This window comes from Drosophila guanche, unplaced genomic scaffold (genome assembly GCF_900245975.1).
Source record: "Drosophila guanche unplaced genomic scaffold, DGUA_6, whole genome shotgun sequence".
Lineage (NCBI taxonomy): Eukaryota > Metazoa > Arthropoda > Insecta > Diptera > Drosophilidae > Drosophila > Drosophila guanche.
In genome coordinates, this window is record NW_022995743.1 from 17,113,804 (window position 1) to 17,138,325 (window position 24,522).

Consider the following 24,522-nt stretch of genomic DNA (forward strand, 5'->3'; position numbering starts at 1 on the left):
GTTTAGTAACTTAAAGAACAGCCCACAAGAATCCGAACAATTTAAAGAATCAATTGCAGTACACATAGTCCTTATTATTTCGAAAAAAAGAGTCCATATAAATTTCCAGGGTTTTTATATGTATATCAAATAAATTCAACGGCCAGCAGCTGCATTTGAAATGCGATTGATGGAGCTACAAAGAGTGAGAGGAAGCAGACGAGTTGTTGCCGGTACATTTGGAATGATGATCACTTCGGTGCTGTCTCGCTACTGCGAGCTATGGTTGTGATGTGGATGCTCCGCCAAATAGACGACGTATACCAACGGTATGACGACGCACAGAGCGAGTATGAATATCAGCAAACAGATCCAAGACATGTCGCAGTCGGAGCCGGACCAATCGATGGCACGCAGAGAGGGACCCGGTATGGGACGCACCAGAGGCGCATGCCTATCCACCAGCAAGTCGTTCAGCAGAGGTGCACTGTCGTCCGGCGGTCGCTCCATATTGGCTGTATTAGAGTTTGCAAAATAAAGAAAGTTATTAGCTCTTATTAGCGGAGAACAATTAAATATTTTGTAATGCTATCGAGCCAAACATCCGGAGGTATACTTTTTGTTTTATTTAATTAATTGCCAGTTGAAGGATATGTTGTTTTCTTCAACAGCTGCTCCTTCAGTGGATACAAAATAGAGCCAATAAAAATAATCTTAATTATAGGTCATATAGCGTGGGGTGGCGCTGAACTTGGCGTAGCTCTTGATAACCTTGTTGACGGCCTCGAGGAAATCCTTCTCGGTCGCCACCTTGCGACGTGCACGGATGGCAAACATGCCGGCTTCCGTGCAGACTGAGCGAATCTCAGCGCCCGTTGAGTTGGGGCAGAGACGGGCCAGCAGATCAAAACGAATGTCACGTTCCACGGACATGGAGCGAGCGTGAATCTTGAAGATGTGCGAGCGGCCATCCTGGTCAGGCAGACCGAACTCCACCTTACGGTCCAGACGGCCGGGACGCATTAACGCTGGATCCAGAGTGTCAGGTCTGTTGGTGGCCATCAGAACCTTGATGTTGCCACGAGGATCGAAGCCATCTAGCTGATTGATAAGCTCCAACATAGTACGCTGCACCTCGTTGTCACCACCAGCACCATCGTCGAATCGGGCTCCGCCAATCGCATCGATTTCATCAAAGAATATGAGACAAGCCTTCTTGGAGCGCGCCATCTCGAACAGCTCACGCACCATACGTGCTCCCTCGCCGACATACTTTTGCACCAGCTCTGAACCGATGACGCGGATGAAGCAGGCATCCGTGCGATTGGCCACGGCTCGAGCACAGAGTGTCTTGCCAGTACCAGGCGGGCCAAACAGCAACACGCCCTTGGGCGGCTCAATGCCCAAGTTGACGAATTTCTCGGGATGAAGCAGTGGCGTTTCCACAACCTCACGCAGCTTCTCAATCTGCTCCTTGCAGCCGCCCACATCGCTGTAGGTCACATCCGGCTTATCTTCCACCTGCATCATCGTCACAGTTGGATCAATCTTTGGCGGCAGCGGTATGTGGATCTGGTATTTGTTGCGATCAACACCCACACGCATTCCTTCCTCAATATCGGTGGTGGCCACCGAATCGGCCAAGTCCACGACGAACTTGGCAAACTGCTTCACGTTGATAATGTACTTCGGGTCATCCGTATCAGCGTTAATGATTTTCGTGCAACGAGCCACCTGAAGCGGTTGCTCATTCTGCAATATTTGCTTATCAGCAGCCAGATCCCAGAGCGCAGGAGGTGCCAGCCCTGTGTCGCTCTCCTTGATGCCAGTCAACTCATTGACCTGCTTCACAGCCTTTTGAATGTCTTCCTCGATGTTTTTTATGGACTTGTGGTACTGGCTCTGGCCATAGGTCTTCAGTAATTCGATGTCGCCTTCGTCCAGCGACTTGATTTCCTTTTCCTCCTTCTCTTCATGTTTCACTTTGCGCTGATCATCTCCCAGATAGTCCGGCATTGTTTTGTAGTTCAATTTAAACTTTTCGACAGCAAAAAAGGCAACTTAAGCTATGATTTCTTTTGTTTTAAAGGCAGAATGACTAAACAATTTGGGAGCAAAATGCGCTGTGAAACATCGATTGCTCGTCTACATCAATATCGATATCGAAAAGCAACATTGGAACTGCTGTATTTTTCAGCACTTTTTATCTTCAATTATTTAACAGCACTAACACAGAATGTGGTATTTTTCAACACTAAAATCAAAAAACCATTCAAAAACTGCCAAATTTGCAAAAACAAAACATAATTTGTTCGGAAGCCTAGTTCCCAGTTTGATGTTATTTTCTCCCACGCAGGAAGCTTGAAGACAAATTGCTAGGCCAGTTTCTTGCTGCCTGCAATTTCGTTCTATATTGTAGTTCCGATTATAAATTTATCCAATTCTAGTGGACCTAGCACAACGTTTTCGAAAATGTATATCATTTACACTAGAAGTCATGCAATTATGGAGTCTCTCGTCTGTTTTGTACCATGGTACAGTATACAATTACATTTGGTACGTGGTGTATATTTTTAAAAAAGTAACGCTTTCTTATCGGTTCCCTAGTGACCAGGGGGCTATTTCTACCGTGAATATGATGTCAAATTATCAAGGGCATGGACTCACCTTCATCATTAGGAGATCCATGAGCTCCCTCGTAGTAATTACTTGCCGCTTTGCTCGTTGATGGTTGTTCGTCGTCCACAGAGCCAGATGCATTTACTGCTGCCACAAGGAGTCTTTCGTCCAACATATGGCGAGCGTCCTCCAGTGGGTTGCGTTCAATGGCAGGCTCACGCTCTATGGTATGCCTTGGACTGTTGTTGCCGCTTCTGTGCACGGCTGGCAGAGCATCTTGTACTCCATTTCCCAGGAGAACATTGTGCACTGTTACGGGTATGCGTATGATGCGATGTGCGTGTATCTCATTGTCGCGGTCTATCATGTTCAGGCGCTTGATATCGGCCACGGAACAATGAAATCTGAGGGCCAACGCCTGTAAGGTGTCGCCTTCTTGCACGTTTACCTCCAGCGTGTTCTCGTAGCGAGCCAGCCTCGCGTGCCCGTTCGGTCTGTGTCCCAACGGCACCAGGTTGACAAACTCATCATCGTCGTAGGCTGGCCTCGCGAAGATATCCTCCACATTGTCCGGATCTGGATCGTCCCAGTTGTAATTTTGGTTGCGCCTGAAAGACAAAGCCCGCGTCATACTATGTACATTTTATTTTGTTGACACTCGAAGCAACAGTCGTCGTGTTGGCGGCTGACTCTTACACATTGCGTCGCATAGCTGCCTTAGTTCTCGCGGAGGGTTGGTTTCCTTCTCAGCAACGTCTTGGATGCTGCTGCAGTGACTCTTCCTTGCTAAGCGGTTGTGATGCCTCCGATAAACCAATTAATTAGCTTATGTATATAAATGAAGTGTAAAGAATATTTCCAGCCACACACCAACAACAAACACTTGAAAACAGAGACAGATGATTAAACCTATCGATATATACCAGTGTTCACAAACAGCTGTTTGTGTTTATTTTAATGTCCATAGATAGCGTTTGTTGAATTGTGTAGCTAATTATATTACTGAAATGACGTTATTCTCGTTCCTAAAGAGTCGCCCCATTTTCTGGCTGAGCGTCACCGGAACTACGGTAGGCGCCGCCTGCGCCATAAAGTCTGGTTTCCCCACATTCATTTATAAATTGCCGGGTTTGATTGCGTTTACTCTTGCAGAGACCTTATGCAAGGCGGCCAATTCACAAAGGAGACCGACGAAACGGAAAAAGTCATCATTGTGACGGGGTCAAACAGTGGAATTGGAAAGGAGACGGTCAGGGAATTGGCGAAACGGGGAGCCACCGTTTACATGGCATGCCGAGACATGAAGAAGTGCGAGGAGGCACGTGAGGAGATTGTGCTGGAGACCAAAAACAAATACGTTTACTGCCGTGAATGCGACTTGGCTTCCCTGGACTCGATTCGGAATTTTGTGGCCGCGTATGCACTCAGTTGAAGTATATGTGATTCACATTTCCTCAATGCTTTGTCCTTGCAGCTTTAAACGGGAACAGAAAACGCTGAATGTACTCATCAACAATGCTGGGGTCATGCGCTGTCCCCGGTCGCACACAAAGGATGGCTTCGAGATGCAGTTGGGCGTGAATCACATGGGCCACTTTTTACTTACAACACTGCTACTGGATCTGTTGAAGGTGCTGCTGCTAGCCACGTGAAATATTGCATATTTGATAGTAATGCGACAAAATGTTTAGATCTCAGCGCCCAGTAGGATTGTCAACGTCTCTAGCCTAGCACATACACGTGGCGAAATCAACACAGGCGATCTGAACAGCGACAAGTCGTACGACGAAGGGAGAGCCTACAGTCAGAGTAAATTGGCAAACGTCCTGTTCACACGGGAGTTGGCGAAGCGACTGGCAGGCTCTGGAGTAACGGCTAATGCCTTGCACCCCGGTGTTGTGGATACAGAACTGTTTAGGCATATGAGCTTCTTCAGTAACTTCTTTGCCGGGTTGGTACCTGTGGGAGAATCTTGCAGGAAATAGTTTGAATTTGATTTTCTGCTTTCAGACTATTCGTTAAGCCTTTATTTTGGCCCTTCGTTAAGACTGCAAGGAATGGAGCTCAAACCAGCTTATATGCCGCCCTCGATCCTGACTTGGAGCAGGTTTCTGGTGAATATTTCAGTGACTGCCAGCCCAAAGACGTGGCACCAGCTGCCACAGACACCCAAACAGGCAAATGGCTATGGGCGGTCAGCGAGAAGTGGACAAATCCACCGGCAATCGATGTGAAAAAATAGGATAAACCGCTTTTTTAGCATTATGCCAGTCATAAATGAATCATTTTCTACAATCGATAGACTTTCTTATCTATTCTCTGGCACCCATTCATGTTTACAATGCTCTGCTAATTTGGTTAGCAGCAGAGAAATGGTATTTCTTATTAAGTTCCAGCTGATCGGCGCTTTCCGTTCCGTTTGAAAAATGTATTCTGTACTAAAACCGGTTGCTTGCCAATTTCATCATCGTTTGTTTAAAATAGATACTGTGTACATATCTATTAAAGTTTAAGTTAAAAGCCCTCGGTTCAAAAGGTACAACGTTCCATAGTATCATAGGGACACACAAGGCCTCACGCTCGCTGGTGGTGGTGTCAGTCTTCTAGTTGTGTTTCCAGTTATCTATGCTAAAGGTTCGGTTCGATTTCAGCAGCAGAACTTAGATTAGACAGTGCTCATATGTAGAGTTCTGCACTATCAATTTTGCCAGTTTTCGTGTAATCACATATCAAGTACTTTTCCTAGGCCATTCCCATTTGCTGGCCTCACTTACGTCCGGACCCTGAGCGCATCAACTATGGAAATTATTATACGTTTTCTTCGAAGCATTGCCCCCTTTTTTGCGGCACATGCCATTGTCGGAATCATTGCCGTCTGCGTGAGGTAATTACTGACCCAAAGTTAAATGTAACGCTGATACCTGTTATCAAACATAAAAGTGACATGGATTGTGTGCAATTAATTTCACAATTAATTTATCCAGAAAATCATTTTATTACCTGCAGGCTATACATGCAGGGGGGGAAGTTCAAAAAGAACACGGATGAGACGGGCAGAGTGGTAATTGTGACTGGCGGTAATACGGGTCTCGGCAGGGAGACTGTGAGTGAACTGGCCCGAAGAGGAGCTACTGTATACATGGCATGTCGGAACAAGGAAAAGGGCGAGCAAGCCTGCAAGGAGATCGTTAAGGAGACAAAAAACTCGAACGTGTTCTCTCGCGAATGTGACTTGTCCTCCTTGGATTCCGTTCGGAAATTTGTCGATGGGTGAATCACTGCTTTACCGTCAGTCATAATTCTTATCTAATCACGTCCAACTCCTCGACAGTTTCAAGAAGGAGCAAGATAAGCTGCACATCCTGATCAACAATGCCGGCGTCTTCTGGGAGCCTCGTCGACTCACAAAAGAAGGCTTCGAAATGCACTTGGGAGTCAATCATATTGGTCACTTCCTTCTCACCCACCTGTTGCTCGATTTACTGAAGCATTCGGAGCCAAGTCGCATTGTGGTCGTTTCCAGCAAGGCGCACGAGCGGGGCCGGATCATCGTGGAGGACATAAACAGCAAGCTGTCCTTCGACGAAGGCACAGCCTACTGCCAAAGCAAACTGGCCAACATACTCTTCACTCGGGAGCTGGCTAAACGTCTCGCGGGCACTGGGGTAACGGTCAATGCTGTCAATCCCGGTATAGCAGACACGCAAATAGCGAGGAATATGATATTCTTCAAAACAAAGCTCGCCCAGTATGTAGTAGAGTGTGTCCAGTTCATCCTTGCCCATTGGGTACATTAACAATTCTTGTATACTTTCAGGACCGTTCTCAGGCCTCTGCTTTGGTCTCTCATGAAGTCTCCCCGAAACGGAGCCCAGACAACACTCTATGCAGCCCTAGATTCCGAACTGGATACGGTGTCCGGTCAGTACTTCAGCGACTGCAGTGCGAAGGTAGTAGCTCCTGCTGCCACCGATGACAAAATGGCCAAGTGGTTGTGGCTAGAGTCCGAGAAATGGACGGGTATAAGCCGATGAATTGGGTTTAGGGTTAGTTTTAGGGATGAAATGAAATGTTCATTTCCAAGTAAAATTGAAAAGAATTGAAAACCAGCCAAACAATTCGGAGTTGCAACGAAAATACAGTACTCAGTAATATTCCTGTACTCCGCTTAACCTCTTTTTACATAATGAAAAAGTATCTAACTTTAAAGGAGCGTGCTGGTGTGTGATTTGATGTAGATGACAGTTGTAAGAAAATGTAAAACTCGAAAAAAATCATAATCATAAATATGTACGTATGTATATACATATATCTTTACTGACTGAGTAGTGAGGCTTATCAATGCTACTCACAACGTTCTTCCGTTTGTTCCAGCTGAACAAATTTGCTATGGCTCTTATAGCATCTAAGATACTCTTTTGGTACTTTTTTATAAATATATAATATTTTCTACCTTTAACAACAACTTTAAAGCTGTTCTTAAATTTATTGAGATTGGTTCCGCCTAACACGGACGAGCGAAGCCCGTAATATCCGTAATATCATTAATGGCCTTATCAAATGCTTGCTTTCCGAAACGATTATCTCACATCCATTTGGAGACGGCTCCAATTCATAGGAATAATTTATTAATGTGATATGCACTTTATACCCGTAACACCGCAAGCTTTCAGATTTATTTCATCTGAATCGGGCAGCGTAGTATCACCTCGTAGCTAGCAGAAGGCACTTGGAAATGTACGCTTTAACCTAAGTATTGCATGATAAGCCCCCTGGTATACGGACCTGCTTTATTGGCCTTTGGGTCTACTTGCTCATGTTGGTGTCTCTAATAGGATCTGTAAATTTATTACAAAGTAGAAACTACTTTAGGGCGTACATGCAGGGCGGTCAGTTTACCAAGAGAACTGATGAGACGGGAAAAGTTGTGATTGTCACCGGATGCAATACGGGCATCGGCAGGGAGACCGTTCTCGATATGCAAAAGTGTGAGCAGAAGACAAAGAATGCAAACATCTTTTCCCGAGAATTGGACTTGAGCTCCCTGGATTCCGTGGGATTGTGTTTTCCAATTCTCACTCATTTCGGTTCAGTTTCAAGAAAGATAATGATAAACATCTTGACATACTGATTAATAATGCCGGTGTAATGGATTGTCCCAAATCGCTGACGAAGGATGGATTTGAGATGCAGATTGGGGTCAACCACTTTCTGGAGGCACTTTCTGCTTACCAATCTGCTTATCGATATCCTGAGGAGCTCTACCCCCAGTCGAATCATCATCCTATCCAGCCTGGTCCATGGATTCGGCTCAATCAATGTGGTTGATCTGAACAGCCAGAATTCCTATGGCCGGAGCAGAGCCTATTGCCAGAGCAAACTGGCAAATATTCTATTCCCGCGGGAGTTGGCCAAGCGCTTGAATGGCAGTGGAGTGACGGTGAATGCCTTGCATCCCCGTATTATCAACACAGAGCTCTTTCGGAACTGGAGACTTTTTCAAACGGAACTTGGAAAGTGAGTACTCATATGTGTACAAATGTACGTGGCAATGCGTCTCCCTTCCCAAATTATTGACTGCATACTTTTACAGGTATTTGACCAAACCACTAATTTGGCCCTTTATTAAGTCTCCGAAAAGTGGAGCGCAGACATCGCTGTATGGCATCTCTTGATCCTAGCTTAAATCACATCACAGGCCAGTACTTTAGCGACTGCAGGCCCAAGGACGAAAAAGCTTCAAAATGTGCCTGGGCAGAGAGCGAAGTGGACCGGGCTTAGCCCAAAAGAAATTACGCGCACAACGTAACGTAGCTATGATACGATACGTTACGTAGCACAACACCGTTACACAGGCAAAACAGAAAGCACAATCACGATGCAATTATTTAAGTAAAAGTAGTAAGTAATAGTAGTAAGTGCCGCTGAAACGACAATAGAGTGTGCAGATTAATGGCCCCTTAATGGGGGTCCTTGACCATTGCATGAAAAAGAGTTGAAGTTTTCTTTATTATTTTGAAATTTAGTAATTCACTACTTGAAAGTAGTCGTTATTTTTGCTTTTTAATAGATATTTTTTTGCGTAGGGTCGCAATTTTAAATAAATTGTGAGATTCTTGCTGCAAAAACTGAAAAATCATATTTTGCACAGGCATGGGTTAATATACATATGTCACACAACCTTTTCACTAAACTGTAATGGTGCGAAAACGAAACATTTAGTCAGCATACGGAACCACCCTTTATAATTGCATCATGTTCACGATAGTCATTCTTATCGATAGCTCAAATGTCAGAAACAAAACATTAAATATAAACTCGTACAAAATTTTTCTATTTCAATTTATCAATTATTACTATGCTTGTAAATCGCGCGCTCTGTAGGAGCTGGCTCTCCCAGGTGACGTAAGTAGAGTCAAAGGCGCTGTCCGTGACAGATTAACCACAGTCAGTCATCCCACAGACACAGATATGCGAATGGACACAATTTCACATGCCGACACATAGTACCTGCACCACGATCAAAGCCACCACCAGCACGATACGTCCACGCCAACAGTAAGCAGAGAAGCAATGTAAAGCCCTCGGGCGGGGAGCCGGTCCCAGAAAGCACAACAGTTCCTACGAACAACTTAATCAAGGCTGTTGCATTCACAGGCGCAGTAAGCAGGCGATATTCCATATGAATTTCTTTCTGTACATCTTTTCGATTCCAGTTTACGGTGGGATGCTTTGCCGGAGCCACCATTTTGGAATACGAAAACACACGAAGCCTAATCATTACCAAAGCCAAGCAAGCGCAATTTGGTTGGTGGCAAAGTCGATCGGTCGTGGACCGCAGCGACTGGGCGCAACTGAAACAGGATATCCTCCAGCACTGGGACAATCTGAGCACTGGCGAGAAGGTGTTTGCCCCCATCTGCTTTGTGAATCTGTTGGTGTTTGGCCTGTGGCGCGTACCCCGCCTGCGAACCACTATGATCTCGTACTTCACATCCAACCCGGCTGCGCGTAAGTCAGGCGAGACCTTGATCCGAATCAAATCACCCGTATCTGAGCACCTGTTTCCCTGAGCAGGCATCGTGTGCTGGCCCATGTTCCTGTCCACTTTCAGTCACTACTCGGCCATGCACCTGTTCGCCAATATGTATGTGCTGCACAGCTTTGCCAACGCCGCAGCCACGTCGCTGGGTAAGGAGCAATTCCTAGCACTTTACCTGAGCGCCGGTGTGTTCTCGAGTCTGATGAGCATTCTGTACAAGGCGGGCACGCGACAAGTGGGCATGTCTCTGGGAGCGGTGCGTATGCAATGGCAAGGGAAAGTGTTACATTAAATACAATAAATCTTGTAATTACTCTCTAGTCGGGAGCAATCATGACAGTGCTGGCATATGTGTGTGCCCAGTATCCGGATACCCAGCTCAGCATATTGTTTCTGCCCGCCCTAACGTTCTCCGCCAGTGCCGGCATAAAAGTAATTATGGGCATTGACTTTGCCGGCTGCGTGATGGGATGGAAGTTCTTTGACCATGCGGCGCATTTGGGAGGAGCCGCTTTTGGCATGTAAGTAAACTGCCAGATGTGACAGCTGGCGTTGGCCCTCACTCACTCTCTTGTTCATCCTCAGATTCTGGGCGCATTATGGTGCTCAGCTGTGGGCGAAACGCCTAACACTGCTGAACTACTACCACCAACTCCGCGAATCGAAGCCCAAATAATGACAGATCAAAGAGGTTTAAAAAAAAAAAAATGCATTACTGTTCATGGTTAGGGATATCGTTTAGCCCCCCAGGGGCTCATTACAATGTTTTGAAATTAATAAATGTCCGAATCGTGCATTCATTCCTTATCCTTTATCCTTATGGTCTGTGTGATTAAGTCTTGCACGAATCGCTACCTCCTGGCTTCGTTTCAGCAGTTTTTCCCGCAGCTCTTGCTGCGTCTCTCTTTCAGGCGCATATGAGATGTGCAGGGTTCCACCGTAAAACTGTTTGGCATCCAGCTGCCGCTTGGCTCGTCGTGCTACCTCGAGGCGCTCAAACTGTACGGCAAAGACATCTGTAAAAGCCTCCAGTTCCACTGCAAACAGTTGTAACTTAGTTCAAGGATCAAGTCAGTGTCTTTCACACGCACTCTTTTTAGCCATCTCCGAAGTAATACACGCACAAGACTGCAGTTTTCCAAAACACTGTAGCTTGGCCTTTAGGTTTCCCTGGAGGTTTATTCTGGGCACTCCAAAGACCAGCAAGTGCCGCGATTCGCTGGCAACTGTATAGACCTGCAAAAGACAAGAGTTCGTTATGCGAACAAACATGCAGAGCAGCTTTAATACTTTTACGGCTTTCAACTCCCGCCCCTGACGGTATGGCAGTCGGGTAGTGCAGTATTTCATCTGCTTGTGGTGATCTGTAGTCGTAGAGTCCATAATTATTTATTCATTTATTTTGATTTGGAATAGTTTGATACTCGATTGCAGTGTCGATAGCAGGAAAATAAATCTTCAAAGATGGTTCACTTATCGCACAAAAATACCGATATTCTTATTTTTGCATCTTATCATCCCTACGCTCGTTTTGGCGGGAAAGGTAAATAGCTTGCCGCCCGGCATATAAGCCAAGAACCTCTGTTTTTCCTTTCAATTGATGGTGAAATTTCAAACCAGCCGCTTTTCCACGTTATATAAAAACGTTTTTTGACAAGTACACACTATTTTAAGAACAATCAACAAGTTAACCCGCAACAAAATGTCTCAGGTTGCTTCTAAGGAAAATATTGCCGACAACATGGAGAAATTCACGCTAAAGGTAAGTGACGCGACACGTTTATGCAATGGGAAATTAAATGCCTGCATTCGTATGCAAATTCACAAGTACATAGGCTATACATAGACTCTCGTTTGTCGTGTGTATTGTGTACATATGTTCCCGTGGGAATAAATGAAATTTACACTATATTGCGCATTACAGCAAATAGGCATACATATTGCTCGCTTGACTTCAACTCACATATTTGTTTCATACTGGACATATGTTTTTAGAGCCCCAGCAAGAAAGTACTGACCGAGAACGCCAGCAACGTACGCAAAATGTCCATTGGCAACGAGGAGAATGGCGGAGCCAAGGAAGCCGAGGTCAGCAAAGTAGCGACGTCCATTATGGAGAAGAATGGATCGCCCTTTGACCCTTCTATTGAGCCCCTGCTCCGAGAGAATCCCCGCCGCTTTGTTATATTCCCCATTCAGTACCACGACATCTGGCAGATGTACAAAAAGGTATGTGTGGTACATGTGTGCGGCTGTGTGTGTGTGTGTGTGCGCTTGTGTGTATCTACTTCTGGCGGGTAATTTCATGATTAAGCGCGCCAAAATACAGTCACGTCGGTGGCGTGCCCGATTGCATGAATCAAATCAAACATGATAGGCGTGTGCAACCCCCCAGCCCCCAGCATATTTTCTTAATGAAACAATAACTGTTTTTTTGAGGGCAATCATTCAAAAGATTAGAGCAAATAAGATAATAATGTGTCCGCTTTTGTTAACAATTTTATTCAAGCATGTTAAAAATTTAACATTGTACTCATCTCGCAGGCCGAAGCCTCCTTCTGGACTGTGGAAGAGGTGGATCTGTCTAAGGACGCGACCGACTGGGCCCGTCTCACTGACAACGAGCGCTACTTCATCTCCCATGTGCTTGCCTTCTTCGCTGCCTCCGACGGCATTGTTAACGAGAATCTGGTGGAGCGCTTCAGTCAGGAGGTTCAGATCACGGAGGCGCGCTGTTTCTACGGCTTCCAGATAGCCATGGAGAACGTGCACTCCGAGATGTACAGCGTGCTCATCGACACTTACATACGGGAGCCGGAGGAGCGCGACTACTTATTCAATGCTGTTGAGACCATGCCGGCTGTGAAGCGCAAGGCGGACTGGGCCCTATCCTGGATATCCTCGAAATCGGCCAACTTTGCCGAGCGAATTATTGCCTTTGCGGCTGTGGAAGGAATCTTCTTTAGCGGCAGTTTTGCCTCGATCTTTTGGCTAAAGAAACGTGGCCTCATGCCCGGTCTGACCTTCTCCAACGAGCTTATCTCCCGTGACGAAGGCCTCCACTGCGACTTTGCGGTGCTGATGTACCAGCATCTTGTGCAGCGTCCCAAGCGTGAGCGCATCATTGAGATCATTCGGGATGCTGTGGAAATCGAGCAAGAGTTCCTCACCGAAGCCCTGCCCGTCAACTTGATTGGCATGAACTGCGTCCTCATGTCGCAATACATCGAGTTTGTCGCCGACCGTCTGCTAGGGGAGCTTGGTGTGGGTAAGATCTACAACACCAAGAATCCCTTTAGCTTCATGGAGATGATTTCTCTAGACGGAAAGACAAACTTCTTTGAAAAGAAGGTGGCCGAGTACCAGCGCATGGGAGTCGTAACGAGTCGCTTGGACAACGTGTTTACCCTAGACGCCGATTTCTAGGGCTGGCAACTCATGATAAATATTTAACCAGGGAGTTTTTATGTGTAATTTGTAATAGAATTGTAATTTAGACTAAGATCAATCACGTCCTCATTTACACTCTTGACCTTAAGCCTTTCAATTTATGATATTTTTATGCACCTGACTTGGAGCAAATTCACATTATTGTATATAAAACATAAATAAATAAGAAATAAGACAATTAAAACACTAAATGGACGAGTCTTTTATTTCTGTTACGATAAGTTAAGCGGGCGGAGAATTGTAGTCTTAATGGCGGGAAAAACGGTTTGAGTCGTCGTTTCACATGTGTACGTATGTATGTACATGTGTATATACATATGTACATATATACAAACAAAATGAGAAGGGACGTGTGAGACGCTTCTTACGCGTCACAACTTTTATACCCGGAACTCAGTACTTTTTACTACTTTTGTTTTTTCAAATTTAACATTTTTTCTTCATCTGTCATATACATCTACATCACTACCCACACCAACACGCTCCTTTAGCTCGCCCCCTTCCCTAGACCCACACACTGCAAACTCGCGGCAGAGGCAGAGGCAGCGCCCGCACACAAAAAAAAACATATAAGCTGCGGGACGGGGTGGGTTAAAAGTCGGCAGAGGCTAAGGCAGAGGGACGGCAGAGGCAGAGGCCGAGTGAAGCAGAAGCAGAGTGTGAATGAGAGAATGTGAAAAGAACAAGAAAAGCTGCGGGACAGGGCGGGTTTAGCCACTGCAAATTAATTTCTTCATTGTGGCTATCGGATCCCAATTTGGTGAGCTGATACATATGGTCATTCCCTACGGAATGGCGTTTTTAGTTTTCTGTTATCTTCAAAATTGTGGGTTTGGGCCCATTTTTGAAATACACTTGTAACAGTGTGAGCATACGGAAGTCTGGATGCAAAATTTGGTGGCTCTAGCTTTTATGGTCTCTGAGATCCAGACGATCAAGAATATATATATTTTTTTATGTAACTTGTTACAGTGTTGCTCCAATACTTACCTGGCGTAGAGGTTATGCTCCCCACGTGCTTGCAGTATATTCTTACTTTTTAATTTTTCAAGAATATATATACTTTATGGGGTCGCAAACATTTCCTTCTGTGCGTTACATACATTTACTTTTTGCACAAATACAATATACCCTATTTACTCTTCAAGTACCGTCTATAATAAATATATATTCTATCTTTGAGATATTTCTCTACAAAATTTTAGAGACGAGTACATAAAAAAATAATTACGTAAGAGCTGAAAAAAACATTTGTTTTATAAGGTAATAAAATATAATAATATGATATTATTATATAACAATATATTGTACTTATAGCTAACAATCTAAAGTCCAGACCATGAAAAGCTCCCAGTCGACCAACGACCATTCGCCCAGGCGCTTGTCGTGCACCGAATCAGACAGCTCCCATGCCTAAGACCTCTGGGAGCTCTCACCTTAAATGCTGTCATGTCTGTGTGTACATGAACTTGTGTTGGCGAGTGTGTAATCAGCAGAACGGCACTTTTATCAAATTTCATGTGATTGTTGCTGCCTATTGCGTGAATTGAATCGAATCGCAAATATTAGTGAAATTTGCCGGCCGCAGAGCTGTTAATTAAAGATTTATAGACACTTCATTCAGTGCTGCTGCTGCCGCTGCTGCTGCTTGGATTAATAGTTGGCATTGAAAAAATGCAATGGAACACCTGAAATGCAGACAAAGCGAACGCCGACCAAAGGGAGATTAAACAACAAAAGAGCAAATGAATAACGCATGGAGCGGGCATGAAGAGCAGTGTGCTCTGTTGGCGGACTCTTCCGTTAGTTCCGGGTCGACGGCATCTGTGTCCGATGAAGAGACAACTACAAGGCAGCCCAAGGGCAAGCGAGGACAAGGAGCCACGAAGCTGCAGTGGCGACCGCGCTTGCCTCTTCCAAGAAGTTTGCGTCGGCTGGGATGTTACACTCTTATGGCATCATTTATTTTCCTGCTACTCCTTGTCTACCTGCCATTGATGTACATGGATGTGCACAAACGTCGAGGTAAGAGAAGCGCCTAGGGATGCATAGCTCTATTGTATTGATCCCCGTGTTTTCTTTTTACTTTTGCGTTGCCAGTGGGTTTACCGGACTGGACACTGGAGACCTCCCGGAGCATAGGCGACTACATAGACCCAGTGCAGGAGACGGCGCTTATTGTGCCGCGGGAGTTTTGTCGCAACAAGACCTTCCTGGTAATCGCCGTTTGCACCAGCCTGGGCAACTTTGTTCAACGGCAGACAATACGCGAGACCTGGGGAAACACCTCGGAGTTCAACTACGGAGCATTTGTGAAGATGCATGGCCATCTCAAGGGAAACTACTTGCCACCGATGCCGGCGCGCCTGAAGTTGTATGCCGATTACCTAAGCGGAGAGGGTGATTCACTGTCAGCCTCCGTCCGCGTTGTCTTCATTGTGGGCCGCAGCAAGTACGAGTCCCTTGAGGGTAACGAAACGTTATCTAGAGTTCACAGCGAGGCGGAGCAGTACAACGATATTATTCAGGAGAGCTTCGTCGATAGCTACAACAATCTAACACTCAAGTCGGTGATGGCCTTGAAACACATAAGCCGGAGCTGCGCTAACAGCACCGCGTACTTTCTCAAGTGCGACGACGACACCTTTGTAAATGTCCCCAATCTGCTGCACTTTCTGCTAGGCGGCTCCGTTCCGCTCTACAACGATACTTTGGACTATCATGATCGATACACGTACCTGGTGAAGTCGCCGCAGAATCGACTGAACGACACCAACGAGGTGATGTACGGACACCAGTTCTGCAACGTGGTGCCCGTGAACGATGTTAGCAGCAAGTGGTACATGCCCTCCTATATGTATCCGCCGGAGTCCTATCCAAAGTATTTGTCCGGAGCCGGGTACCTTCTCTCTATTGATGTGGTGCAACGGCTGTACGAGGCTTCTCTGAACACGACGCTTGTGTACTTGGAGGACGTCTACATCACAGGGCTTTGCGCACAGCATGCCCACATCAAGCGACATCATCACCCGCTCTTCAGTTTCGCCCACTCAAAGCATTTGTGCGCCTACAAAGGCAGCATTACGCAACATCAGCTGAAGGACGACACAATGGTGGAGGCCTGGAACTATGTGTCCGACTACAAGATCAGGTGCCCGCCGCCAGGTAAATACTTCAACCACATGCGACTGCACAAGCGTCCAAGTTGTTAGTAATATGCGCTCCCAAGACAGGCTTGTATGAGACTATATGTTCTACTCGCCCCAACTTTGTAAAGACCCAAAAATACTTCATAATGTTTATTTATACACACCGCACAGTTTGTTATTATAACTCACGAGAATCCACTTTATGTTCCTGAAATTATAATTAATAGAATACTCTAACACAACGTCTGATATGCCCGCACATATGAAACGAGATATATTATTATATTATCAAACCACTCATATATATAGCGTTTGTATTATTGTTTACCCGGTGGCATTGAAGATTGCAGCGAATATTGAGCTCGTGCTATTCCCATCTAATGATAAACTCCTCTTCTCTCGCATCGTATTTAATGGGAAGCCGTTATGTTGTGAATCCATCGAATGAGATTAGAGTGAGCAGAATCTCCATCAATCCATATCAACGTTAAAAGTATTGCACATAAGATATATCACATAGATGAATAGTATGTACTCGTAAATGTAATCCTCCGTTCAAAGCTTCCGACGTGTTGACCCTTGAGCCTTGACCACTCGAATCAAATTAAATAAAAAGACAGGCACTAGGTGTTTAAGATTTTATTTGTATTCATATAATAGCTTACAACTTACAAAATATATTTACTTAATATCAATTAATACCCTAAGTACTAAATAATTTCTACTGGCTTGTTTGCTCTCCTGTTCAGTTGCTGATATTAGATATACTCATAAACAAATTCATAAATGGAGCAGACACAAAAACTCGTATCGTAAGTACTTCTAGTACTACTAGATCTTCAGATCGCTCTGATGACGGGCAGGCCTTGTTAGTGTTTCGAGAATATAACAATGAAGGATTGATTAAATGCGATGTCTTCTTATGCACATAGCTATACAGAATGGGAAAGCTATAAGCAAACATGTCACTGATTCCGGTGTGAAAGAACCATACAAATTTGTATGTCCAATATAAGTGTAATTGGAGGCCATAACAGTTTATTAAAGAACAGAAAGAAAGAACAGAGTGGTCGTCAAACTAATCTGAATTAATTGGGGTAGCTTCTCAAGAATATAACATGATAAATATTCATTCACTTTGTACATTTGTGTATCATAAATATAAACTTACTAAAGAAAGAATGAATGCCAAATATATGTGCTATATATAAAACAAGTTTAAGTTAATTTAAACCAAAATTTAAGTTACTAAACAAATTATTTGAAGTTTTCTTGTATCTCATTGGATCATTAAAGTATTATATACACAGAGTATAAGTTACTAATGTGATTTTAATATCCATGATGTCAATGCTTTATGCAAAGTCGTGGTCAGGATCTTGAATGATCTCCACAAACTAACCAATGAGTTGTCCAGTTGCAGTCCCATTAGAGGAAGGCTCGTCCGATGGTGTCAATTTCCATTCGACATTCTCGTTGAAACCTGCAACAGCTTCGGTCTCCGTTATGGGTTCAGATTCACGCGGGTACTTACAGATCTCCTCGTTTTGATCATCATTAAGGATGGGTTCTGGCAATGGCATTCCCAACGTGGCTGAGTCAGTATCGGAAGCTACAATTTCAGGATTTATATCCGCAACTGTCATCTCATTTTCCTTGTCTTTAAACGCTTTAGCTTCAGGTGTAGATGCTATGGGAGAGAGATCTTTGGCTGGGTCACTCACTCCAATACCATCCAGATCCTTTGATTCATCTTCTTCCCCTACTTCATCTTTTCTTTGTTCAGTTTTTTCAATGGGGACGTTTTTGTCCATGCTTTCCAGCGGCACATCAGCAAGGTTTTCAGTGGAAGTGTCCATTGATTTATCCTTCACAGCATCCGTTTCGGACTGTAGCCATTGCATGTCATCACCTTCAACTGGATTAGTACTAAAGATTTCATTTTTGTTGTGCTCATCAACAGCATCAGGTTTGGATTGAACTTCGTCTTGCGCTTCCGCTTCAGCTGCTGGCTCGGGTTGAGGTTCAGTTTCGGCTTGAGCTTCAGAGTCATCTTTCTCGTGCTGCCTGTCTGATGCATCTCCTATTTTTAGGTAATCATCATTTGCAATCTCTTTTTTTGGGTCGTCTGATTTGTCATTCTTGCTGCTAGTTTCTTGGGGTGCCTCAGGCTTTTCCGTTTCTTTGTCAGCTACTGGGTTACGTGGGCTGGACCCCCCATTAATACAGTGTTCAGGTCCTTTTACTACTTCGATAGAAATTGGCTCTTTGGGTCCGGTAAGTGGGTTTTCCTCAGCGTCGGGCTTTGCCTGCTGAGCCTGGCGGTCCCTCTTGGCCTGCTTATCGCAGTTCTTAGCCCATTTACGGGCCACCTCAAACTCTTCCTCTGCTCGTCGCAACTTGACCACGACTTTTTTTTTTAGCTTGGCATCGGTGAGCTTTATCTCCTCCATGCGCTGGCGCTCCAATTGGAGCAATGCAGGATTCGGCCTGTTCGTTGTCTTCTTACGAGGCTGCTTTTTGTGTCCTGGCGAAACATTCTTGAGCTCGGCAGTGCCCTCAGTAATTTCCACTTCGAGAAGACTGGCTAATATTGTTGAGCTAAAGGCTGCCATATCGGCCTCACTCGGCAGTACTTCCATGACTTCCCTCTTCGGAACATCTATCTTCGGAGAATGAGACGAAACAGAAGTTATCTTCATAATCTTCTTGCTGCTAGAGAGCAAGCACGCCTCGTCCTCGTTGTCGGAATCAATGGTGATGGTGTCCGTCTTGGGCTCCACAATCTCGATCTCGTTATCCTCGTCATCACTGGCTTGTTTCTCTGCAAGAGACAATCAAAATTAACAAAAATTCATCTTTGTTTCGATCAGATTTGAGTAGCATAAAAATTCATTGAATGGCGCAATCAAACAGAGGTTGGAAATTTCTTTATTCGATCTTATTAGTATGGTTATACATAAACTATGTTTAGATTGGCATTGACTGGAATGAAATGGGAATTAAATATTAAGGAAACGCATCTCCTCCAGGGGAAAGTTCAAGCGCAGTTTTTGCAGAGTCGTTTCATTGGGCTGAGGCTGTCGATTCAGCTCGCGGCAATAGCACTCATAAGCGAATTTGGCCATTTGCCAGCGCTGCTTGCATGTCTGGGCGTCTCGCTTGAAGCGTGGAAGACGCCGGGCCACCTCGGGCCAAAGGCGCTCGCGGGCACCCACATCATTGTAGTCAGCATGACGCGGATTCCACAGAGTGGGGTAGGCGCGCATGGCCAGCACCAGCTGCTGGGCAAACTGATTGTCATCGGCCATTTGCTTCAACTTGCTGCCGGACTTATTTTCGTTCTGTACACAATCCTGCTGCGGCTCAAATTCATCGCGCAAGTCCTGCTCATCGATTTTATGGAGAAAGAACAAGCTGGCCAAATATTTCGAATACTTCAGCTGTAGGTTGACATGGACTTTTTCGTCCTTGATGGTCCTTAGGCGGAAGGTCTTGAACATTTCGAACATTTGTTGCCAGCGGCCCACCAGGTAATCGCATGGATAGTCTTGAAAAGTGAAAGAAACACTGATTAACTGTCCACCTGTGAACGTTGCCCCTCTAGAGGACTACTCACTGGTTGCCGATTTACAAAAATTTAGCCACAGCGACTTCCGTGTCTGCTCGTCAATGCTATTGAACTCGGGATCGGCCGACTTGCGCCACAGCACGGGATGGCTCTTGGCAAAGTTGATGATGCGCATGTCAATGTCGCGCACGGGCACTTGTCTCGCCTTCACCGGCTTCCGCATCTCCTGCGTCTCCTTCGTGTGCCTTGTTTGCCTTGCTCCGAGATCCTTGTCCATGGTGTTTTCAATGACGTCCAGTTGCTTTCGCTCGAAGCCATCCCCATCGTCCTCGCCACAGTCCACCTCCAGCCACTGGCTGCGCGGCAGATCTCTGTTGGCCAGATAGTTGGTTGCCTTGTCAAAGTAGCCCTTGAAGCGCTTCCCCAGACGGTTGCGGCGCTCGATGCGCACATAGCGTTTGCGCACGTTCTTCCAGCGAAGCTTGATATCGTCGCCGCGTGGAAAGTGGCTGGCTATGACACGCCACTGCTTACGCGTGACCTCCATTTTGCCGTAGTCCGGGTGATGGGTGCACCAGATCGAGGGATACTCACGCAGCAGTCGTGTCAGCTTACGGTCGTAGGCGTGAGCCTGTTCGTTGCGATTCATGCTCTCCTCGGTGCCCAGTTCACCGAGGTCCTCGCTGTCCAGGTCATCATTATCATCGTCCAAATCGTCATCCAAATCATCGGGCTCGTCAAAATCGCAGCTATCGACATCGTTGTCATTGTTCTTGCTGGGCACCGCCTCGAATGTACTGGTATTCTCGTTCTCCTTTTCTGGATCTTCCTCGTCAATGGGATCACCCTCGGCTCGCACTCCCAGGGGCATCAGAGGAGGCAGGGGCTCGCAGTCTTCTCCCTCCTTGAGATTCGCGTGCAGACTCTTGCGGTATTCGTACACTTGATTGTGGAAGCTGTTGCAGCCTGTGTTGAAGAGATCCACGTCGTCAATTTGGCCAAAGCAGACATAGTCGACGGCTGGAAGCACACAAAAAATAGATTAACGTTTAGGGAAAAACTGCTTTTGGGTTCTATTCCATTGCCTCTTTGGATAGTATTTTGCAAACACATGGACCAAGCTAAAACCAATCGCTATCGCAGCCAAGGAATGGAACTTGCAGTTTTCCCTAAACAGACAATCAGTGGAACACAGGATACTTACTTACTTTCCTCTCATTGCTCTTCAACAAGCTCAAATTCAGAAATGAACACTCGCGCACAAACCCGAACAATGAATAACGGCTAAAACGAACAACTGACAACGCCCGTCCATGTGTCGAAAAATATTCTCCAAAGACAATAATAGAGATACTCCGGCCCCCTTTCAATTTATTTAGAGCCAGGTGGCTACCAAACGGTGCTTTAATTTTAAGAAGGTAGAGAGGTTTGGCAGGGACTTACCAGCAGCCAACTGGCCGTTCTCCAGACTGTTGGCATCGTTCTTGAAGCCCATGTCACGCATATCGACCAGACACTTATCCTGCAGATGCTTGAAGCGTCCGATAGCATAGGTCATAAGGTAGGACATATGAATGTACAGCTCCTTAAGATCCATATAGCTGCGCGCCTGATTGTATGCATTCGAATGGGTCAGAGAGATTACTTTTCCGGTGAGATGTGTGCAAATGTCCATGGCATTGAATATCTGCTCCTGCAGCTGGGCGCGCGCCTGTCCAATGGAGCTATTGGGGAACACGTGGCGCATCAATGCAGGTGCCTTGTTCGGTTGCACCGCGTATATCAGAGTCCCTTCTCCTCCATTAGCGTTACCCAGCGTCGGTAAAGGTCCGCCACTGGCATTGGCATTGACATTGGCATTTACACTGCCACTGGCACTTGTCTGGCTTATATTTCCAACGCGCACACCTTGAGGAGCTCGCTGCTGTTGATTAATCTGCGGATTGCAGATCCCCATATTGTTGCCAATGTTGGAGGCCACGGATGGTGGAGTGCCGCCTGGGCTGCTGTTAGTGCTGCTGCTGTGAACTTGGCGAATGGTTGGCGGAGCGGCTGCGAGAGAACGGGGTCGAATTAGGACCTGACCCAGTGGACCCACAGACATCGGAGTGGGCGGTGTCAAAGCGGTTGCGGGCTGACTGCCAAGGGGCATCTGGCGCTTGACCTGGATGAGCCGTCCATTGGGCAGCCGGTACGAGTCCTGCTGCGCGGCGCTGTTCAGATCCACCCGGAACCCGTTGATAGTGTGGAAGACGGGCCCAGTGTTCCTAACGCTATTGGGCACCACGGTGCGACGCACAACACTGGCCGGTGAACTTTGGCGATACCGAACTCCCGAGCCACTCAGTACCAGAGGGGGAGGCAAGCTGATTCGGGGTGGACTTTTACCATTGCTGCTGGGACTGGGACTGGGACTGGGTTCGGTATAGTTTTGTTGCACGGTGACAATCCTTGGCGTTTTTGTAATGTTAGCCGGTAAGACCGGGAGACGCGCTGCCGGCTTTTGGGGCATGGAAATCTGACAGTCGGGCTCCAGCATGGTCAGCAAGTCGGGCGTACAGACGACTTCGTCGTTTGACGCCTTGGGACGCTTGGTGGGCGGACCTTGCAGCTTTGATGACGAGCCCTTCTTCGCAGAGCTCACAGAACTGTTGTGGCTGCGCTTCGAAGTGGTTGATTCAAGGCTCTCAGCGGAATCGGAGAGGTTGTTGGACTTAGCCTTGGCCAGACGGCAGCACAAACTGTTGTCCTGCGTCATCTGGCGACGCGCCTCCTTTTCGGGCAATTGCAGGCTCTGCAGGCCTCTGCAGGAATATAAAACGTCAACATCTGATGAGAGAGAAAGCACACCGCACAGCACTCACCGCTTCTGCGTTTGGATGTAGTTGACTAGGGCCCAGTGCTGGGCCCGCAGGGGCCATAGGATCTTGGGAGTGCAGCTAAAGCAGTTCCAGTTCTCGTTCTGCTCAATGTCTTTAATGACGCCGCGAGAAAGATTCTTCACGATGCACGACTTGCAGAAAACATATGGACATGTGGAGCAACAATAGACCTCACCGCCCTGACCGCACCACCGACAATACAGCTCCGAACCGTCCTCGCCCTTTGAGAACTCTCCACTGTTGTAAAATTCGTGACACTTGACGCAGTGCGTTACGCGCAGAATGGGGTGCATCTTGATGCTTGCCTCCGAACCAGGGGCAGTGCCCATGTGCAGTTTGCATACTGTGCAGTCCACCTTCCGCTGGTTGATCGTGTCCACGCTCGGGAACTCCTTTAGATAGTAACGACGCTCCTCATCAGAAAGGCTCGAGTGCATCTCATAGTTCGAGCCTAGACGAAAAAATACAAGTACGGTGTGAGCATCAGCAGTTCTCAGGAGTCGCCGCCTTCGCTTACCTGAAAAGTCAACATCGAGTTTGGCCAGCGGCGATGGCGAAGGAGTCGCGGCCGGGACCAGCATCACTTCATTGTTTGGAGTATGGCTCATGTTGCGGCGTTGTGGTGTGTATTCCATTCCACGTGCAAGTATTTGATTGCCAAAATTATGTATTTCTCTACAAAGGCGTCCGTCCTCACTGGCAGACAGGCAGCGGCGGCAGCACCACCAAGCGATAACAACAAAGCGACGCTGAGATTCTTTGCATAAACACTAGAGCAACACTGCCGCGTATCTTTTAATTGTGACTGGACAAAATATCTTTGTACAGACTTTGAAAATTGTCAATTTTGGCATCGAATCGCAACCCCAACAGTGCACATTATTTTTTCACACGAGAGTGTCTGAAATTTCAACATGGCGTCGCCTTCGGGTTTTGTACGAAGTGGATTGGAAAGAAAATCGGATTTGAACCTATATCAAATTTGTGAAGATATTATAGTTGGATCGGTCTCTAAATGATCGTCAAAGCTTGAAAACCTTATAACTATACAAAAGTACTTGAAATTATTAAAAATAATTTTTTACAGCGACTTTAGCGACTTGCAATTTGCAATTTAAGCCATGGCTTACATTTTTTTAAATATATAAATATGTAGAAATTGCTTTAGCAGGATTAAAGTCTAAATATTTAATAAAAAGTAAAAACAAGTTTGTGTAGATCGTACTTGGCAACTCTACCACCAACTTGTTGTCTCTTTCCCACTGATGGCAGACCCTTTAAGACACGAACCTAGACAGAGAATGCGCCATTTTGAATTTGAATTCAGTTCTGTGCAAAAAAATATACATCTTGTGGAATTTGTAAAGGAGAAAGAAGTGTTTCTGTACATTTAATCCAGAAATAGTTAAAAGGCTTTTTGCCCACTTCTCAGAAAAGTTATATTTTTAGTCGATCGAATCAGGGATGATATTCGTATAGAAACGATAGAAAATCATCCCTGATATTTGTGCGACAAAAAATTTAGCAGCCAGCGTGTAGCGTAGTCAGATCAGATAAATGGTTCCCGTCAGGATATATAAGGGATGATATTTTCATGAAACCGAAAATACATTTTGTCGAGCACAAATTGTTTGCTAGCGGCGGTGCCACTAACCATACAGTATCTACATAGATATGTCAGTTCAGGCAAACACACTCAGTTGAATTTGCTCTGAGAGTATCCCACGAGCAGTTGGTGGACATGTATTTGACTTTAGGTTTGACTATAAATTCGAAAAGGGTTCCATCTGGGTATTTAGCGTCAACTGTGCGAATAAGCATAGAGATTTA

General features: G+C 45.8%; 10 protein-coding genes across 13 annotated transcripts; 6 read left to right on the plus strand and 4 right to left on the minus strand.

Annotated features, from left to right (window-relative positions):
• Nucleotides 1-21: 21 nt before the first annotated feature.
• Nucleotides 22-3,470, minus strand: LOC117584795 (lysM and putative peptidoglycan-binding domain-containing protein 3). The gene is made up of 3 exons (XM_034273916.1): nucleotides 3,295-3,470; nucleotides 2,647-3,206; nucleotides 22-494 (listed from the first exon to the last, which is right to left on the minus strand). The coding sequence occupies exons 1-3, from the start codon at nucleotides 3,306-3,308 to the stop codon at nucleotides 250-252; spliced, it is 819 nt and encodes a 272-aa protein (XP_034129807.1). The 5' UTR covers nucleotides 3,309-3,470; the 3' UTR covers nucleotides 22-249.
• On the minus strand, nucleotides 583-2,114 carry LOC117584750 (26S proteasome regulatory subunit 7). The gene has a single exon (XM_034273846.1). It carries the CDS (start codon nucleotides 1,993-1,995, stop codon nucleotides 694-696), a length of 1,302 nt encoding a protein of 433 aa, XP_034129737.1. The 5' UTR covers nucleotides 1,996-2,114; the 3' UTR covers nucleotides 583-693.
• Nucleotides 3,471-3,531: 61 nt separating the features above from the next.
• LOC117584775 (retinol dehydrogenase 12) lies at nucleotides 3,532-4,897 on the plus strand. Of its 2 annotated transcripts, none has more exons than XM_034273883.1 (5): nucleotides 3,532-3,691; nucleotides 3,751-4,014; nucleotides 4,073-4,229; nucleotides 4,290-4,549; nucleotides 4,609-4,897. In XM_034273883.1, exons 1-5 carry the CDS (start codon nucleotides 3,606-3,608, stop codon nucleotides 4,838-4,840), a joined length of 999 nt encoding a protein of 332 aa, XP_034129774.1. In that variant the 5' UTR covers nucleotides 3,532-3,605; the 3' UTR covers nucleotides 4,841-4,897. The 2 variants fall into 2 exon arrangements, with proteins under 2 accessions (XP_034129774.1, XP_034129783.1); XM_034273892.1 differs by having other exon boundaries at nucleotides 3,597-3,668.
• A 199-nt stretch (nucleotides 4,898-5,096) lies between these two features.
• LOC117584787 (retinol dehydrogenase 12) lies at nucleotides 5,097-6,826 on the plus strand. The gene is made up of 4 exons (XM_034273903.1): nucleotides 5,097-5,482; nucleotides 5,605-5,868; nucleotides 5,930-6,346; nucleotides 6,416-6,826. The coding sequence occupies exons 1-4, from the start codon at nucleotides 5,397-5,399 to the stop codon at nucleotides 6,630-6,632; spliced, it is 984 nt and encodes a 327-aa protein (XP_034129794.1). The 5' UTR covers nucleotides 5,097-5,396; the 3' UTR covers nucleotides 6,633-6,826.
• Nucleotides 6,827-7,576: 750 nt separating this feature from the next.
• Nucleotides 7,577-8,620, plus strand: LOC117592682 (retinol dehydrogenase 14-like). The gene is given in 5 exon segments (XM_034286644.1): nucleotides 7,577-7,584; nucleotides 7,692-7,809; nucleotides 7,811-8,115; nucleotides 8,192-8,261; nucleotides 8,263-8,620. Coding segments are annotated over 5 exon segments (618 nt in total). The 3' UTR covers nucleotides 8,380-8,620.
• A 251-nt stretch (nucleotides 8,621-8,871) lies between these two features.
• On the plus strand, nucleotides 8,872-10,339 carry LOC117584765 (presenilins-associated rhomboid-like protein, mitochondrial). The gene is made up of 6 exons (XM_034273870.1): nucleotides 8,872-9,003; nucleotides 9,062-9,260; nucleotides 9,315-9,609; nucleotides 9,676-9,896; nucleotides 9,962-10,161; nucleotides 10,226-10,339. Exons 1-6 carry the CDS (start codon nucleotides 8,957-8,959, stop codon nucleotides 10,314-10,316), a joined length of 1,053 nt encoding a protein of 350 aa, XP_034129761.1. The 5' UTR covers nucleotides 8,872-8,956; the 3' UTR covers nucleotides 10,317-10,339.
• Nucleotides 10,330-11,084, minus strand: LOC117584805 (RNA-binding protein 48). Its single transcript, XM_034273928.1, has 3 exons — nucleotides 10,931-11,084; nucleotides 10,732-10,876; nucleotides 10,330-10,677 (listed from the first exon to the last, which is right to left on the minus strand). The coding sequence occupies exons 1-3, from the start codon at nucleotides 11,021-11,023 to the stop codon at nucleotides 10,445-10,447; spliced, it is 471 nt and encodes a 156-aa protein (XP_034129819.1). The 5' UTR covers nucleotides 11,024-11,084; the 3' UTR covers nucleotides 10,330-10,444.
• Nucleotides 11,085-11,195: 111 nt separating this feature from the next.
• On the plus strand, nucleotides 11,196-13,281 carry LOC117584757 (ribonucleoside-diphosphate reductase subunit M2). Its single transcript, XM_034273860.1, has 3 exons — nucleotides 11,196-11,402; nucleotides 11,636-11,869; nucleotides 12,185-13,281. The coding sequence occupies exons 1-3, from the start codon at nucleotides 11,343-11,345 to the stop codon at nucleotides 13,064-13,066; spliced, it is 1,176 nt and encodes a 391-aa protein (XP_034129751.1). The 5' UTR covers nucleotides 11,196-11,342; the 3' UTR covers nucleotides 13,067-13,281.
• Nucleotides 13,282-14,566: 1,285 nt separating this feature from the next.
• Nucleotides 14,567-17,452, plus strand: LOC117584745 (beta-1,3-galactosyltransferase 1). The gene is made up of 2 exons (XM_034273833.1): nucleotides 14,567-15,115; nucleotides 15,191-17,452. Exons 1-2 carry the CDS (start codon nucleotides 14,836-14,838, stop codon nucleotides 16,300-16,302), a joined length of 1,392 nt encoding a protein of 463 aa, XP_034129724.1. The 5' UTR covers nucleotides 14,567-14,835; the 3' UTR covers nucleotides 16,303-17,452.
• LOC117584730 lies at nucleotides 17,339-23,606 on the minus strand. 3 transcript variants are annotated; one of them, XM_034273819.1, is made up of 5 exons: nucleotides 23,210-23,606; nucleotides 22,675-23,143; nucleotides 21,254-22,614; nucleotides 17,774-19,063; nucleotides 17,339-17,722 (listed from the first exon to the last, which is right to left on the minus strand). In XM_034273819.1, exons 1-5 carry the CDS (start codon nucleotides 23,325-23,327, stop codon nucleotides 17,637-17,639), a joined length of 3,324 nt encoding a protein of 1,107 aa, XP_034129710.1. In that variant the 5' UTR covers nucleotides 23,328-23,606; the 3' UTR covers nucleotides 17,339-17,636. The 3 variants fall into 3 exon arrangements, with proteins under 3 accessions (XP_034129710.1, XP_034129701.1, XP_034129692.1); XM_034273801.1 differs by lacking the exons at nucleotides 17,339-17,722; nucleotides 17,774-19,063 and adding exons at nucleotides 19,153-19,789; nucleotides 19,859-20,830 and having other exon boundaries at nucleotides 23,210-23,604; XM_034273810.1 differs by having other exon boundaries at nucleotides 17,339-19,063.
• Between the last annotated feature and the right edge of the window lie 916 nt (nucleotides 23,607-24,522).